The sequence below is a fragment of the Brachyistius frenatus genome, unplaced genomic scaffold (genome assembly GCF_029030835.1).
Source record: "Brachyistius frenatus isolate BFR_SWC_R1_liver_20210118 unplaced genomic scaffold, ASM2903083v1 Contig_146, whole genome shotgun sequence".
Lineage (NCBI taxonomy): Eukaryota > Metazoa > Chordata > Actinopteri > Embiotocidae > Brachyistius > Brachyistius frenatus.
In genome coordinates this window covers 428078-445719 of record NW_027210745.1, presented here as the reverse complement: position 1 = coordinate 445719, position 17642 = coordinate 428078, and the positions used below count along the sequence as shown (strand labels likewise).

At 43.4% G+C, this 17642-nt stretch overlaps 2 protein-coding genes across 2 annotated transcripts in view; one reads left to right on the top strand and one right to left on the bottom strand.

The window, feature by feature from the left end:
• Positions 1 to 2196, top strand: part of cdk5rap2 (CDK5 regulatory subunit associated protein 2) — a 39055-nt gene extending 36859 nt beyond the window's left edge. Inside the window, exon 52 of the mRNA XM_069715653.1 lies at positions 1014 to 2196. Coding sequence (XP_069571754.1) covers positions 1014 to 1153 — 140 coding nt within the window. The 3' untranslated portion in view covers positions 1154 to 2196. The remainder of the gene's footprint in view (positions 1 to 1013) is intronic.
• A 14-nt stretch (positions 2197 to 2210) lies between these two features.
• Positions 2211 to 17540, bottom strand: nup188 (nucleoporin 188). Its single transcript, XM_069715637.1, has 43 exons — positions 17153 to 17540; positions 16207 to 16261; positions 15933 to 16006; positions 15769 to 15853; positions 15599 to 15679; positions 15368 to 15412; positions 15168 to 15260; positions 14907 to 15026; positions 14552 to 14763; positions 14349 to 14463; positions 13898 to 14098; positions 13313 to 13393; positions 13110 to 13202; positions 12902 to 13021; positions 12633 to 12759; positions 12323 to 12481; positions 11255 to 11381; positions 11085 to 11172; positions 10903 to 10979; positions 10672 to 10786; positions 10463 to 10583; positions 10296 to 10362; positions 9402 to 9527; positions 9027 to 9267; positions 8729 to 8935; positions 8471 to 8640; positions 8279 to 8348; positions 8130 to 8197; positions 7818 to 8013; positions 7055 to 7132; positions 6878 to 6963; positions 6637 to 6782; positions 6351 to 6529; positions 5545 to 5745; positions 5371 to 5463; positions 5125 to 5277; positions 4322 to 4459; positions 4139 to 4213; positions 3825 to 4046; positions 3586 to 3717; positions 3428 to 3501; positions 3002 to 3131; positions 2211 to 2457 (listed from the first exon to the last, which is right to left on the bottom strand). The coding sequence occupies exons 1-43, from the start codon at positions 17176 to 17178 to the stop codon at positions 2278 to 2280; spliced, it is 5247 nt and encodes a 1748-aa protein (XP_069571738.1). The 5' UTR covers positions 17179 to 17540; the 3' UTR covers positions 2211 to 2277.
• Between the last annotated feature and the right edge of the window lie 102 nt (positions 17541 to 17642).

The window sequence follows — 17642 nt, the reverse complement described above, 5'->3', positions numbered from 1 at the left end:
AGGTACATTATGACATTTTGGGAAATGTGTTTTCTTGCCAAGAGCCACACTCTCAGGTGTTTGTTAAATATGAAGCAACAGCCAAGGAGCTGGTTAGCTCGGCATAACGACTCCCAACAGCTCGCCTAAAGGGTTAAAAAAACAACAACAAAAAAAAAAACACCTTTAAAATTCACTGTAAAAATGACAGTGTTGTTTTACGGGGAGTCTCAGCTGGGTTGCCTGGCAACCTCGGGACGATATCAGGAGTCCATTTAATGTGCTTGATGCTTAGGTTATAAAACAGAGACCATATAAATGGGTTTTCGTGGTGTTTTGAGCTGCGGACCTGTTTTCAGTTTTTCCAGGAGGCTAACATCTCCTGGCTGTTTTCATATCGAACACGTCTGACTCTCAGCAGGACGTTTCGTGAGCGTATTGATCAAAATGTCAAATGACTCTTTCAGGGCGAGACACCGCAGGTTAAAAACGTGGTTTGTTTTCGTTTCCATAACACGTCTTCTGTCAGACTTGTGGATAGAAAAAGTCCAAAATACATGTTTATGCAAAAAACATGGGGGAAAGGTTTTAATAAAAAATTATGGCTTATATAATTTTCTGAATTATGGATTGATTAAAACAGACAAACAAAAATCCCCTTTGTAAAAACTTATGACTTCAATATGGCAACAAAATTAAACAAGAATTTGGAGCGGGGCTTTAACCCACGTTCAGATTTCTGTTCTGGAAATGCATTGAAATCACTGCATATTTTGGGGGGAATTAACACATTATTCATAACGCAAGTTTCATAGTTATGTAAATGTGTTAAAACATTTTATTTGACTCTTTTCACCTGCAGTGTCTCGCCTTAATAAACAAGATGTCAGATGCACGTGTTTGTAAAATGTCAGTATTTGATTCGTTTTTTGTTGTCCCCTGGTTTTGTCCTGCATGTCTGAGGCTGTAAAGTGACGGTTAGCGGCCGCCTGCTGTTACAGTAAACGGTCTTCTTGTGTTTGTTTTTTTTGCAGGAGGTTCCAGTGAATGGCCAGTAGCCGACACTACAGACCCTCAGCAGATAAACGTCCCCGTTTCTAGACGGACTGCAGCCAGAAACTCGGAGTCCTCAGAGGATCGTAACAGCGACGCCTCTTTAAACTGCAGCTACTGAATCTGCCGATTCAGCTTCCTGATCTTCGCCCTGCCTTTCTGTCCTGCTGGTAAAACTGTCACCTTATCCCAAAATGGAAGCCTTTCGTACTTTAATTGCACATGCCCTGCCTGTACTTTGATTTATTTTAGGTACTGAAGCTGTAAAACAAAAATGTTTTTGTTTTAAAAGAGAATGCCTTTGTTAATAGTAATCCCTGCAATTGAAATATTTTTCCTTTTATTCTTTTTATATGATGTTCTTAAGAACAAGTTGTATTTTATTACTGATAAATTGTTTTTAATTTTTGTTGTCAGTTGATGTAAAGGATGGTTTAGAGCTACTGCGCATCGGAGGAATTATGTGCAAATACGGTAAAGATAAACGAATAATGGTCGAAAGATTTTGGCGTGCAGCGGTCTTGATTGAACTACGACACACCGGATTGGAAACTGTGGTACAAAAGTCCCTTTATTAGCATATACATGTTTTCTTATTTTTAAAGTACAAACCTTGGCAGCCAATTTCAAACGTGTACACGACGAAGCACAAATAAGAAAATAGCAAAGTTCCAAGTTGAGTGAAAATGAAGAGAATTAGAAAAAGATCCAACAGCTTTACAGGATAAGCTTCTACATTTAGTCTCACAGAAAAAAGATTATATGTTAAAAGGTCAGATGTTATTAAGTAGCACTTGAAACGCGTCTGGTCGTTACGTGTCGTCAAAGTGACCTATAAAACTAGGCCTCGGAAACATGGACCACAGTCACTGACTGATGTTTAGTAGCACCAAGATCTACAGTCTCAGATCTCCTCTCAATAGTTCACATGTTGTTTTTAAATATCAGGCAGCTTCTCGTCGACCTTCTGAAGTAAACACTTTGGTTGTGGTCAAGTTCGGTTGTAATAGTTTTGGCAAATGATATATTTAACACTTAAAAAATAACCTAATGTTTATAGAATAAACGCCGACTTGAACCACTACAATGACTGTGTGCTTAAAAACAAGGCAAACACTCCGGTATGAACATGTTGGCTTTGTGGAACAACAGTTTTTGTAGTTTTTGTTTGAAGAAAAAAAAAAAACCAACAAAAAAAAAACTGCCCCCGTTTGAGATTTGTGTGTTTTTACTTCAAATCCTTGCCTATCTCTGCACGAGCCTGACGAACGCCTGAACGAGCTGGATGAACGGCTCCTGTCCTTCGTGGCTCGCCTTGGAGCCCGGCGTGGGCGGTTTGGACTGAGCGGAGGGGAGGATGCCGCCGGCCGGAGACGACGGAGACCCTCTCCGGAAGTGGCGGGACAGGCTCGAGAGGAGAGTGCTCTGCAGGGGGAAACCGGACAAAAGCAAAATAGTTTTAATGACGTCATACTGAGTCAGGATTCATTTTGGATTTACATTGATGAGCAGAAAAGAAGAAGAAGAAAAAAAAAAAGAAGCTTTCTCCAAGATGACTTTTAAAACGTAACCACACAAAATGTAATTTAATACGAGTATCATGATTCTACGAACCAGAGAAGGAACGAAGACACATTTTTCAATAAATCCCAGCAGTATGGAACAATAGTTTGTCATGAATTAATTAAATGAAGATGTTTTGGACCCAGACAGACAGACAGCTATTAAATAGATATTAAATAGACAAAAGTTTACAGAAATAAACACTTATCTACTGCCAGCACCGGCTCGGCTCTATTTGCTTTTTTTGGGGGTTTTCCGTTGAGCGAAAGCTGTGGACTTGGAAGTCACAGTTACTTTGACCTTTGACCTCTTGACGCCCCCCCAAAAAATGGATGCCATTCATCCTTTAAAAGCTTCGACGCTTCCAACACAGACAGGAGGAGAAAGACGTGATGAGGAGTCTCACCAGTTCGGAGCTGAGCTCTTGTTTGAGCCTCTGTTTGTCTCGAGGGAGGATGGAGGGATCTTTGAGACAGCGAACGGCCTGAGAGATCAGCACGTAGAAACAGTTCTCCATGGTGAACATCAGCAGAGACCTGCAGAGAAGAGAAGACACAAGCAAGGGCGTCTCTTTAATGCAAATGTTCAACATATATATATATATATATATATCTGTCCACTGAAAATGAAGCCACAGCCAGCAGCAGGAAGCAAACTAAGAACAGCTTGTGTCTCTGTTTGTTGGTAAAAAAAAAACGTTGTATGGATTAAACATGGGAGATGTAAGATGGTGAAAGGTAGATTGTTGAAAGATATTTTGATTTCTTAAAGTGATCCGAGTCCTGTTTGAATAATACTTCGAGCAGCAGCATCAGGAGGGCGATCGACTCACTTCAGTGCTTGGATCTCCTCCGACGAAGCGAGTGAAGCGATGCTCAGGGAAACCGGCTCCTTCTTCTTCTCCATCTATAAAAGAAACGGCTCGAAGTGATCAGAACACGGACCGCAGCCTCATCTGCAGCTGAAATGATCCAAAGTCACGACGTGTACCTCGCTCAGCATGCTCAGGGCCACGTTGATGGTGGCCAGCAGCGTCCCGAACGAAGGAGCCACGTCGGGGTCAAACGCCGGAGTCGTGAAGCTGAGCGCGAACAGGGTCCGGTACTCGGCCAGGTCCATGCACTGGCAGACGGGCAGACGCAACACTCAGCATGGCATTCTGCCTCCGCAGCGTCGCATGAATGTCAACGTGGCGTGTGGCGGAGACATTGTGAGGTGGGCGGTCTGACCTGGTCCAGGAGGATCTGGCAGCAGTCGGGTGTGAAGTGCTGCAGCGTCGCCAGCGTCTTGCTGAGGATCTTCAGGAGGCTGCACTGCACGGCCAGCAGGGCCTTCTGCTCAGCCTCCTCTCTCTCCCCTCCGCCTCCGCCCGCTGCCTCTTTAGTCGGGGTCTGGGGGGGCCGCTGGGTCCTGGGGAGGGGCCCGGGGGGCAACGCCTCGCCGTTTTTAGCCTGAGGAGATCCCCAGAACAAACACTGAGCCGTTTGGCGACACAAACATTTGCAAACTTTGTTTCCTCGGCTTCTCGTTCCCGGTTTCTGACCTGCAGGTAGTGGTGCAGCATCTTCTTGCTGTGCAGCAGGTACGTGCAGGTCTGGCACAGATAGCACAGATTTACCTGCACGGAGGAACCGCCAAGAAAAACACTGAGTCACCTGAATGTTTGAACAACGAAATGCATCCCGTGTCGGTTTCTTGCGGACGTGGCGATTTCCTTCAGACTTGCCTGAACGTCCCGGAGCAGTTTGGGAAGGTGAAACTGCCACTCCTTACAGAAGCTGGAGAGCTGCAGCAGGAAGCCGACGGTGTGATCCGCCTCGTCCAGACAGGCCAGGCTCTGGACCGTTCGCACGGCGTTCAGACACTGAGCGGGAGAGACAGGCAAGGTTTGAATCGTGTTCACAAAAAAAAAAAAGCAGCGCCCGCATGACCTGGATACAACAGACCACGAATACAAAGCTGATGGAACTGTGTTTGCATTGTTGTAGATCAGTTGTTGTTTTTTTTTACAGAGGTTTCATTCTCGTGAGCACCTTTTTAGCTCAAATATTTCTAAATGAAATGCACCACAAACACAAGCAAGGTCATTTATTTAAAAAAAAAAATCTGGACTGATATAAAGACACGTGGGAGCAAAACATTAACAGGTGATGGATATAGAGTGGGAAGGCAATTCCACCATTTACAGAACCTCAATCAGCTGGTTTAATAATTCAAAATGAAACCACTTTTTTTAATTATGAATAATGGCTGGTTTTCTTTGCGATATTAAACTGTAGTTTTGAGTAACAGTGATTTTGAACTGAATAAGATTGGATTGTTGGTGAGACAAAACAAGTTGTTTGAACATGTCAGTTTTGGATTGAGGAAATTCTGAGGAGCGTTTTTTTTTTTTTTTTCAATGAATTAATCAAACTGGTGACTTTCAGTTTAATTAAAAAATATTTTTTGAAAAAAAAAAAAAAAAAAAAACAACCAGCATTTTTCTGTGAATGCAATAAAACGGCCTTCCTGCTACTGCAGTCGTACCTGCAGGATGCGTTCTTGATGCACTCCGACAAAGTCCAGGGCTTCGTTGATGAAGTTGTAGCGCAGAGTCTTCAGCAGACTCTCCATTAAAGACATGCAGAGGCGGTACACGCCCGGCCAGCAGGCAGAGTCCTGGGACTTGCGGGAGAAACTCTGCTCCGGGACGTGAATATGCGCCGAGTTATTATCGGTTTATTTAAAGCACCTTCAGCTTCATCTGATTATCAATCGAGAGAATCTTTGTACCTGCGACGCTCCGTTCGACGACACCTCGTACACGCTGAGAAGAGGGAGGCAGATGGTCTGGATGACTCCGGCTCCGGCGACAGCCGCGGCGCCCTGCGGGGAACGACGAAGACGCCCTCAACACCTTCGGCTTATGTGACGTAAAATGGGGTTTAGACCGGGAGGCGCGTTTACCTGAGGAGTGCGGGCGAGTGTGAGCAGCAGGTGGAGAGACGCCTCGGTGAAGTACAGGTTGTGTTTGGAGCGCAGGCTGAGCTCCACGGCGCTGAGCACCGACGGCAGGACGGGGACCTTCCTCATCACCGACACCCAGTGCTCCCCGCCCTCATCGGTGCGACACAGCTCCTTCGCTAAGTGGAGGGCTAAAACACACACCTGATACAGGACACAGAGGGACGGACCAGAGTCCAGAATTAAATTCACATTGGATTTACTGAACACTCATTTCCAGAGTTTTTGCAGTGGATGTTAAAAAAAAAACACACACACACACACACACACACACACACACACACACACACACACACACACACACACACACACACACACACACACACACACACACACACACATCCATGTTTAACTTATCTGACTTCAAACTAAACATCTTAATAAAAGATAAAGTAATGAAAAACAAAAGCTGCCTTTTATTGAATTATTTCCATAACTTTAACTCTTGAATGTCCTTGTTTTCCTATTTAACTCCTAATTTCTATCCAAATGCCTTTTTGTCTTCGTGTTGTGTTGCTCTGAGCTGCCCTGTTGAAACGTGCTGCACAAATAAACTCGCCGTGCCTCATTCAAGATCAAACGACCCGAAAACGTTTTGACGTGTGGAAAGCTGGAAATAAACTGAGGTTGTTGACGCTGACTGTTTGACATATCTGGATGAAGACGGTTGAAACCAAAACCGGCTTTAAAAGCGTAACACTTCATCTTAAAGAGCCGAATCCTCCGGCCGTCATCTTGGTCCCGCTCACCCCGTCTCTCTGGTCCTTCTGCAGGCCGCGAGGAGAGTCCGTCTCCATGCTGTCCTCGTCCTCCACCGTGTCTGCCGTCTGACTCATGTGACGAGTGTTATCGATTAGCGCCAGGACCTCGTCCTTCACCGTCTCGCACACAGACAGCAACAGCTGGGGCAGCTGGGAAATATCTCCGCCTAGTTTGAAAAAGCAATAAATACAAAACAAAATTTAAATGAAAACTGACCGCCGCGACGTTTGATTCGAACAAAGACAAAAGAAGGAACGCCTTCTCGCTTCTTACCGTTGAGTCCCTGAATCTGCAGCACGGAGATGAGCGCAGAGAAGATTTTGGCTTTGGTCCTCTCCATCATCTGCTGGTCGGCTTGCAGGACGCTCTCCAGGATGAGCGAGAGGGGAGACAGGATGTCGGGAGCAGCTGCCACCACGCTGGGGACAGACGGAGAGCGGGAACAGTTCAGAGAAGAGATTTACACGATTTCGGGACGGTTCGTTTCCCTTCGGTCAAATCCGTGAGCTCGCACCTTTTCCACTGTTTGAGGAGGATGAGGAGTAGAGTGGCCATCATGGATCCGAGACGAAGACAAGGCACAGACATGGGCGTGGTCAGCTGGAAGAGACAGACGGGAGGTGAAACGAGCGATAAAAGGGGACGAAAGTCCTAAAAGCCCAGAACTTTATTTTACACCACGATGACTTACAGCAGCTTTCGTCCCGTCCAGGACGTCCATGAAAAGCTTCAGCTTGGTCGAGTCTTCTGTTAGCTGCATCACATCCGACTGGAAACATTCAAAAATAATAAATCATTTCTGTGGTTCATCTGCAGATGAGTTTCATCAAACAATTATTAATGAATTTCGAGGAGCCAAATAAAGGAAATGTTTGATATTTAGGAAAATGCACTTATTTGTTTCTTGCCAAGAGTTTTTTTTTTTTTTAAAGATTTATACCACTCTCACATCTGGCAGTTGGATATGAGGCCTGTTAGCTTAGCTCAGCTCAGCTCAGCATAAAGACTGAAAACTTGGCCCACTCGGAAAACAGCGAAATCTTCCTACTCGAACCTCTTAACCTCAATAAATCACATCACGTTTTGTTTTAATTTGTACAAAAACATGAACAGGAAGTGACTGATCCCGGCCGATAGATCAGGCCGCACACAACCTCCACAAAACCACGAGTTCTTTCTTTATACTTTTCTTTCTATATATTGTAATAGTTAAGTGAACTTTAGAGGTGCTGACAGGTGGATTTTGTGTTTTTGAGCAGAGCTAGGCAGGTTGTTTTTTTCCTGTTTCAGGTCTTTATGCTGAGCTAATAAGCCAATCAGCTTCTGGCTGCATATTAATTGTCCAGATATGAGGGTGCTTTTCACTCATCTGGTGTCCAGCAAGGAAGCAAAGAAGCATATTTCCCTCCGCCTTTAAAGCAGGCAACATCGACAACATGTTTATTGTAACATACGTGGCTCGTGGACAGAATCAGCAGCATCCGCCAGGCAGAGATCAACATCTGGGTCTCGGGGAAGTAGCAGATGCCCTCCTCCTCCATCTCGGCCACATGGCACACCAGTGACTTCACATACTGGGACCAGTACTCGTAGCGCCGTGCGTTGGAGAACTTCTGAAGGCCGTCCTTCAGAGACTGCTCCAAGGAACCGCTGCAGCAACGCAAACAAAACTCCACACGTGACTTCGCCGAGATGTCAGCTGTCACCTGTCAATGAAAGCAATAACTCAAGGAAGACTTTTATTTTGAAGAGGATTCTGGAATTACCTGACGGCGTAGTAGATCTCCAGGCCGATGATCTTCATGACAAACGCGCAGGTCTCCAGAACACACGGCTGAGGACGGATTGAAGTTGTTCAGTTGACACATCCATTGACATCCAGTGACTCGTATTAAATATAGCAAAACAAAACTACCTCCGTGGTGTCTGAAGGGGGGGTGAGGGTCCCGAAAAGAGGTGTTGTCAAATTCTCCCAAAATTTTGCTCTGTGTAAATAAAACAGCATTTAAAAAAAAAAAAATTTTAGCAGACACATTATACTTCATATCGTTTTTCAAAGCATTTATCTGCCCATGTTCTCCCGGGTCAGAGTGACAGTTGTGCTTACTTGGTGCGTAACACGGAGATGGCACTATCCCTGCGATCCTGCCAGAGGGCGAGGAGGAAGGCCAGGGCGGCTCGGTGCAGCAGCGGGGGACACCAGTATTTCCCCTGCTGTTTAGAGTCTATCAGGTCCAACACCACGTGAAGACAGCTCCACTCACCCAGCAGAAACTCCTGCGAGTTCAAATAACAACACAGATGTCATGAATATGGACGCAGCGCCGCTCAAAGAGAAAACAAACACAGCCCTTGTGTTTTGTACCTTTGACCCCTCGCTCCCATCTTTGACTTCCAGGTTGAGGAAGAGCTCGATGAGGCCGGGCTGCGTTTCCACAGCAACGGTGAGGAACTCCAGGATCATGACCTTGATCCTCATGTCTTCGGTCTTGCTCTGCAGCCGCGTGAGGAACGCGTCCCGGATGGCTGCCGCGTCGCTGCCGAGGCAAGCGTAGACCGACATGGGAGCCACCTGGAGACGGAGAGAGTTCGACGCGTTTAGCGCCGTATCAGACACAGAAAGTTCAAAGTCGTACGCTGCAGATGGATGATGGAAGTCTCACCGTGGCGAGCCTTTTGAGCAGCTGGATGGCGAGGCGAGGCAGCGCCGGATCGTGTTTGTGGTAAATATATTTGGCCAGGACAACGATGAGATTGTTGCCGTGGCCACTGTGCTGCGTCAGCGCCTGCTCCAGAGGGGACACGGCGTCGGACGGCGGCTTCAGACGGATCACGTTGTTCGTGACGGAAAAGGCCAGTTTGACCGTCTGGATCAGGATCTGACCGGGACCCTCGGCGCCACAGCTGGACCGCATCAGGAGGAAAATACGAGAAAATACAATTATATGCCGGACATGGTGACAGAATTAAGTCCAAAACGTGGAAGGTTTCACAACTAATTACGAGGAAAACTATCATGAACACGTGCGACTGTTCACCTGCTGGGCTGCGCAGCCAGCACCATGTCTATGGTGTCCACTCCAACTCCCATGATATTGACGACAGCCTGTCCAGCCTCAGTGTTTGCCAGGCTGTAGATGCACAGAGACTGCAGGGTGGGAGTGCTGCGAGAAAAAAAAAAAAAAAAGGAGTAAATAAACAACTTTTTAAGTAAAACAACCAAATGTCTGTCAGCTGCAACTTTTATTAATTAATTAACGCTCCTTTTCTTGATTGTGTGGTCAATAAAAGATCAATAATTGTGGAGAAAGTTGACGCGTCTTCTTTAGCATGAACAACAGCGAAAAAGCAATTCCTCACATTTGAGAAACTGGAACTAGTAAATAATTCCCTTGGGTAAATATTTTTTTTAAATGTTGGGGGAAAAATTGTCAGGTTTGATGCACATTCATTTTCGATCAACTAATTGATTAATGGACTTATTATTTAATCTCAACAATGTATTTTTAACACTATATTTCACACAATATTTCAAAATTTTGATTAACTGGACAATGAGCGGACTTTGAAGTTATAGTCTTAATCATTGTACATACCAGCCAGTTTTTGGAACCTGGATATTTAATTCAATTGAATTTTTATGAAAAGTTTAAAATATCCATGCAACATTGTCCCAATATTATTAACAATTACAAAGAATACAAGCAAATTAAATAATAAACCCCCACATTAAAGAGCATGCAGTAGTGGCATACAGTACAAATGATTGGAGAGCAAAAGAGAGAATGGAGAAGTGCTCAATGCATCATGGGAGGTCACCCAGCAACACGGGCCTACAACAGCATAACTAAGAGATTGTTAAGGGTCACCTGAACATGCTCTAACTTTAAGCTTTATCAAAAAGGAGAGTTTGAACTCTTAGGACTTCTCACCTGCCCTGGTCCTCTCCCTCTGGGCTCAGATTGAGAATAGCATGGATCAGCTCCAAAATAAGACAACCTGCAGCAAAACAGAGAATCACATTTTAACTCAGTTTTAACTTTCATTTTTTTTACCAGCAAAGACAAAAAAAAAAAAAAAAGAAGAAGGGTGGCCTGACCGATCCTCTCTCTGACTCCATAGGTGTTGTAACGCCACTTGTGGTACGTGGGTAGCATCTCCTTTAGAACGAGCAGCACACAGGGGATCAGACCTTTGTTCTGAGTGCTGCCCAGCTGACCCTGAAATCATTATAGATACACATGATGCACATTACAGCAGCAGGACATGAAAACAAAACATCACATCTCTTCTATTAACGGCTGTTACCTTGACCAGAGTTGTAACAAGACGAAGGAAAGCGATGGTCACGGCATACTCCCCCCTGGGCTGCTCAATCTGGACCAGCAGGTTGCCATAGTTACCTGCTTTCATCCCCTCAGCACTAGATAAAAAAGAAAGCAAAATTTGTTCAGAGCTTTTTAATTCCCCTAAAAAATAGTATTTCGTTTGCCAGGCAAATTAAATATGAGGCGGCACAGTTTGGACTTTTTGGTTCACCTGACACACTGAGACATGCTGGTCAAAGGGTTGGAGGCGAAGGGGAGGAAACCAGTGTGGTGCAGACTGGCCCACACCTGAAGGGGGGAAAAGAAGAAGAACAAAATAGGGTGAGAAGTGTGTGAGGAAGATTCAAGAACATCTAACTCGACTTCCTGTTCCCAGTGGAAGCAGCCACCCACCTTCGCTGGCATCCTGGCAGCCAGGACAGAGAGGCAGTTCACGCAGGAGGCGATCACGTCCACCGGGGGGTTGATGACCGACGTCAACCTGACGGACGCGACAAATCCAGACTGTTTTAAATAGGAAGTGCAAAATAACTACTGCAGCTTGACGAGTAACGTTAACTTACCTCTGCAGTAGCATGTAAATGCGTGAAGTGAGCGGCAGCAGACAATCTGACACGGTCCAGTCGGTGCTTATGATCTTATGGACCAGATCCAGGAGGGGCTTCACGCGTGCACAGTGAGCTATTACATCTGAACAAGACAAGACACATGAGCAGAGACATTCGTCAACAATCAGCTGACAAAATTACGATGACAAGAGCCCGACCGATACTGGATTTTGAGGCCGACACAGATATCAGGAAGTAAAATTAGCTGAAATCTAGTCATCAAACACTTGAGTGGAGATATTTAATGCAGGCTGGATATTTTACAGTTAAATGATCAACTTTACTTTCCAAAATGACACCAGCGCACTGAAACAGTGAACTTCCCCTGGGGGTGTAATAATTATAATATACTTATAAAAACTATTAATAAAAAAAAATAAAAAACAAATAGAACAATTTTTAAATTACACAATAATTCTTTATCTGAAATATAGTCAATGAAGAAAAAAAAAAAAAAAGTCAGACAACATATCTACCAAGACTTTCTAATTTTTGCTCGGACAATATTCACTAGTTTTTTACCAAAGTAAAATTTATATTTCTTCGTGTCTTTGGCTGTTTGTCAGACTGAGAAAAAGGTGACATTCCTCAAAAGAACTTGTGATGATCACTGGGCAGGATTTTTATCAGATACTAAAGCACCGTACTTTAAGTGTGAGAATTAAAGGATCAGTCTGGTTATATTATATATTTTTCTTTCTTGTCAGCCAAGTACAGTACAGTAACTGTTTGTATTTTGAGTTGGTGACACATCGACACCTTCCAGCTGCCATAAATACTCACAGGCACACAAAACCCACAGCTGAAAATAGTCCTCAACAAATGCACAATGTGCCACAGCTCGACTAATGTTTAACTAAAACCTACAGCGCCCAGCTGTTCGAGACAAATGTTCAACCCTTTAACTTTGACCTGACTCTATTTGTGAAATTGCTAAAATGCAGATTGTTGGCTTTGTTTTTTTTATTCACATGAACTGTTGAGCCAACAAAATAAAAATAAAAATAAAAAACACAGGTTTACCTGCGGTTGAGACGACGTGGAGCAGCATCTCCACCTCACAGGTGAAGAGAGTCCAGGAGCTGAAGGAGTAATCCCAGCGCACCACGTAGCCCTGTTCACCTCCGATCATCACCTGGCCCAGAACTCCCTGCGGCATCCACAGGTTCGTCTGCCCGGTGCCTGACGGTTGAGAAGGAAGAGAGATCACACAAAAGAAACGTGTTGAAAAAAAAAAAAAAACTTTCAATCTTCTATATTCATACATAAAGAAAATATGTTGTTAAAAGTTTCTTTTTGTATTCAGATCTCACAGTAACAACACAAATCTAACCGAGAGGGTAGAGGAGTTTGGGTGTTTGCCTCCTCCACAGTGTCTCGTCATCCTTGGAGACGATGTCATTGGGTTTGTGTTTGTAAACTTGTGTGTAGAAAGACATCTTATCCAAAAAGTTGTACACCTGTCACACAGAAGGGAAAATATGTTGTTACACCATTTACATAAAGTGTGTGTGTGTGTGTGTGTGTGTGTGTGTGTGTGTGTGTGTGTGTGTGTGTGTGTGTGTGTGTGTGTGTGTGTGTGTGTGTGTGTGTGTGTGCTACCTTCTTAACGGTGGACTTGTTTGACAGCAGTGCAGTCAGAAGCTGCAGCAGAGGTCCGATCTTATGAGGGAACATGCCGGCTGCACTGTCCAGGATCATTCCCAGCCCCATGTTCGGCTTCTGGATAAAACATGTGACAAAACAAATATTACAGACAGTTCTAATTTGTTGTTTTATTTAAATTCAGATTCTCTCTTTTTTTTTGTACCATTTCCCAGAAGACTTCAGCCAGGCTGGGAGCAGAGAGGACCTCGCAGGCAGCATCGATCAGGTGGGAGCACTGCGTCGCCACACCGTCAGTCTGTGACGTACGTCACAAGAAGGCAAGTTCCCAACACGGGTAACAAAAATATGAATGAGAGGATATAAACATGTAAAAAAAAAAAAAAAAAAAAAAATCAAGATGCTTACCTGGAGGCTTTCTTCTTCAAAAGACGTGATCACAAATGAGAGGAGGCCGTAGATGCACATTTTTGCTGTGCTTGCTGTACACTGGGGAAAAAAAAAAAAAAAGACATAAAATGTAATGCAGTAAAACAACAACATTAATCTAAGAGCAGATGTTGGTTGAATATGTGAATATAGGTGGTGAAAAGTGGTCTTTTCAAACCCAAATAATTTCAGCAGCTTCAGTGTTCTGACCAGGAAATGCTTAAAACTCAACATAATAATAAGCAAAGCTGACAACTTTTTTTAGATATGTTCTCCTCATGCCAGAAGGTTTGAGATGAGATGAAAGGAACATGTGACTTCCTTCACTTGATGGTCTATTCAGAGGTGTGCAGCAGCAGATGGATGTAGTTTCAGCATATTTTAGGTAATGGAGGCAGCAAACGAATGGTAGTCCAAAACTATGAAATAGTTTTAAGTAACCTGTAAAACTGTCTTGTTTTCCTTAGACTGAAAGTGATGTTTTGGCACCTTTGCTTCCTATTGCTTTTTTTTTTTTTTTTTTTTACTTTATCTGACCCAAGTGTGCAATTAATGTCATCTTACGTTGTTGCCTGAGACTCCGAGGCCTTTCAGCATGGTGGAGAAGTACTTGAACACCCCCAGCTGCAGGGCGGTGTTGCCTATCCTCCTGATAACCGGGTTGGACTCGTCTGGTCTCAGTGTGTGTCTCAGCAGGACCCAGGCCAACAGCACCGGCCCGTGATGAGGGATGTCACCTAAAGTCAGCAGCAGCTGATCCATCTCCTGGAAGAGACAGTAAAAATACACAGGCTCAGATGTCTCAAGATTTATCATGAGAGCTTTAACAAATTTTCTTAATGTTGTCCAATTTGTGTGAGTAAATGCCAGACGAGGTAATTGTGGAGTTCCTGTTGTTGTTTTACTCAATTCAGCAGCGATGCACAGATTTTTGCGTAATTTATTTAACTGTTTTCTTTTCTCACTGCACAGATTGTATGAATGAATATGAATATTGTTTAAGTCTGCTGCAAACCTTTATGACGTCAGGAGCACCAGAGAACTGGTGCTGTTCTGTACAATCCTCCAGAGCACACTTGTGCAGGAAGTCTATGTCCATTCCTTCAACCAGGATGAGAGAGCTCAAGTACCTGCAGGCCAGAAAACCAGACAAGACATTAAAAGACCAAACAAGGAAATTAAAATGTCATGAACACAAAGTCTCCGAGAAGCACTGACCCGATCCGGTCGACTAGAGCATCCATGCTCTTGTCTACGAGGTGTCTGTTGGTCTGCCGCAAACCAAAGCCTTGTTCTTTAAACATTTTAGTGAAGCTCAGCAGATCAGATGGGCTCATTTCAAAGTACGCGTAGTAGAGAAAGATGATCTCCAGCAGCAGCGACTGTTCTCTCAGACACTGCAGGAACCATCGAGACACCTGCCTCTCCGTCTGGGAGACAAAAAAGACAAAAACTATTTACATCCTTTGATGGGCAAAATTAACTGGCAGTTATAACCTTTAAGTCAAACAGAAATAATGTAATATTTGAGCTTGGTCACAACATACAGTATTTTAACCAAAAAAGAACCAACCATGAGGTTTCCATGAGTTTCCCATGTCGGTGCTTCTGCCTTGAAGAGATTCTCAAACTGTGACTGGTAGTTGCTCACCAGGTCCTTCTCCAGCTTATTGACACAGTGACTGTACTCAGCCTGGACAAAAAAAAAGTAAAAACACACACCCTCGGGGTTACTTTACAGAAACAACGACAAATCAAATCATTTTCAGCAAAATTGATATCGAAGCTGTGTTCTTCAGATATCTGATGTAAAAGAAAAGCCGATGCCTCTCACCCTGTAGGGATGTCGCTCGTCCTGAAAGTACGTCAGCAGGAGGAGAACACATCTGAGCAGGCACATGCGCTCCTCATAGTAATAGTCAGCTATCTGTGAAAGCAGATATATAGGCAGACGTATTTACTCAATTCCATATGAGAGTTATAGCGATCATGCTGAATCGATAAAAATAAATGGAGGCAGATGTCTGTACTGACCTTCAGCAGTAATGCCTGGCTTTGCCGCTCATCCTTGAGAACGACCTGTATCGAGGATGCCTTTAGTCAATCTTTCATAATAATATCTTTGCAATTTGTTCCTCATAAGAAACAGGAAACTTAATAAATCGCATCATAACACTAAAACCCGTACACATGATGTTTAAAATGCGGTCGAAGATTTCAGACAAACTCCACCACAACTGCAAACATATAAGTGGGAACAGTGACCTTTAATGATTCACGGGTTCCTCTGTAGTCCTCCTGTAGGTAGCACTGTAAAAGCTGCACACTCTGCTGCTCATCAAGACTCTGTAACATTATCAAAACATGAAATCATTATAAAATCATCCTGACATTCACCACCAAATGAAAACAGGTAATACATTTTTGACACTTACCAATATTTTACTGATCCTCAGACCAAAGTCCTTCAGTGGTTGTGCAACATCTTTGTTTTCCTTCACTTTCCCAGCAGACGATGAGCTATAAAAGGTGATGCTGACAATTACCTGTTTGTTTGTAAACAACAGTGTATTCAATGTGAAAATAAGTGGAACTTTACCTGGGTGGTTTGTAGTAACGGAGTCCTTGATGCAGTCTGTCCCAGTGTTTGTCAAGTTCTGCCTCTATCTGAGCCTGTGGCCATCAGACATTAATAAAAAAAAAATAAAAAAAAAAGAAAAGATAAAAAACACACTGTCACTGGGGCTCCAACCACTTTCTCATTTGTAATTACGGTGGATCTGAGGTTTTAGAAAATAACTACTAGAGTTCTGTGATTTAAATCCATCATACACCTCCGTCGACAGCACACAACGACATGCAAGAAGACATACCGGCTCTCTCAATGCCGACCTCCCCAGCAGTATGGTCCATAATTCTCGACAACTCCTAAAAGAAGAAGAGGTACAGCTTAGCAAAGCGATAACTGCGTTAATACGCAGCAGTACACATCAGACGGTAGCAATTCATCTATTGTGGAATCACAATTTGTTCTAATAAGCAGATATGAGGTGTCTACGCGATATAATCCGCGTTAACTATTCTTTTATAATCCGATAAACAACTACAAACAGTTTCTCAGCTGTATCCCACTATATTTTAATAGTGTGACATGAAATTACATATAACATTTTTTTTTTTTCCCATGGTCACAGCTCAGGGTTTTTCCTCTGAAATGGGTTAACACAGGTATAATTACGTCACTGCACTTAACACGTGTTAAAAAATCCCTGAATATGACTGTCTATTGTGTTGCTAAGCACTATACAACCACATATATGTATTTTTCTTGCACATAAATATTAAATGACGGTCACAAACACTCATTGGTGATATTTTTCATTCAAATAATTTGAGCTGACTTTGTTCAAACCAACCAACCAACCGGAGACGAGTCTCAACGCTTATTGCAGGTAAATCGAGAAGCACTTTTATCCGCACACGTAAGTGACTTGAATCAAATCCGCAGAGTTATTTCACTTTGGCTTTGACCCTCCCGAAAGAAACCACCGGCGGCGGCGGTCCTGCTGTTGTTGACATGCGGCGGACACACCGCGCTAATCAACAGCCATTCAAATGTTTAGCTGCTAGCACTTGCTAAGCTACGCTAGCGTGGCGCTAACAGCTCAGAAAAACCGACTGGCAATAGTGTAATGTCGCCGCTAACCTGCCTTAATAAACGGAGACGTTGCGTGAAAATGCCTACTCGTCGGTAACAAACTTTTAAATCTCTTTTAGCAACGGTAAATGTTAGATAAAAGTTTGTTGCTATGTGTCTACCTGACGCTCATCTCCGAGTCCGCCATCTTCGCTCCTGCCGTGTGATTGGTTGTTGTACATTTTCGTCATTGCTGTCGTCATCACCTTCTTCTTCGTGGGTTCAAATGTTAGTTAGCCGGTGCCCTCGACTGCCATTAATGATTTCAGTCGATGTCCTTCCTTAAATTCAGCCAGCATGTTTTTTTTTTTGTTTTTTTTAAGCAAAATACAAAAAAAAAAAATAATAATAATAATCTGCCTTTTTTTTTCCTCTACCCCTGAAAATCTGTATATTTTTTTTTCTTGTAAAACACGGGATTTGCATTTTATGAACTCGCATAACGTTAGCTGTATTGCAAATAATAACGGTGTAATATCAGCTAAATTAAAAGCACGTTAAATCTTTAGTATGTGCTCTTTTTATATAACCGAAAAACAATAATAATAAAATAATAATTATTTTTTTTTTTTTTTTTTACGTTTGTACCACGTGACCCCGGCTGTCAAATAT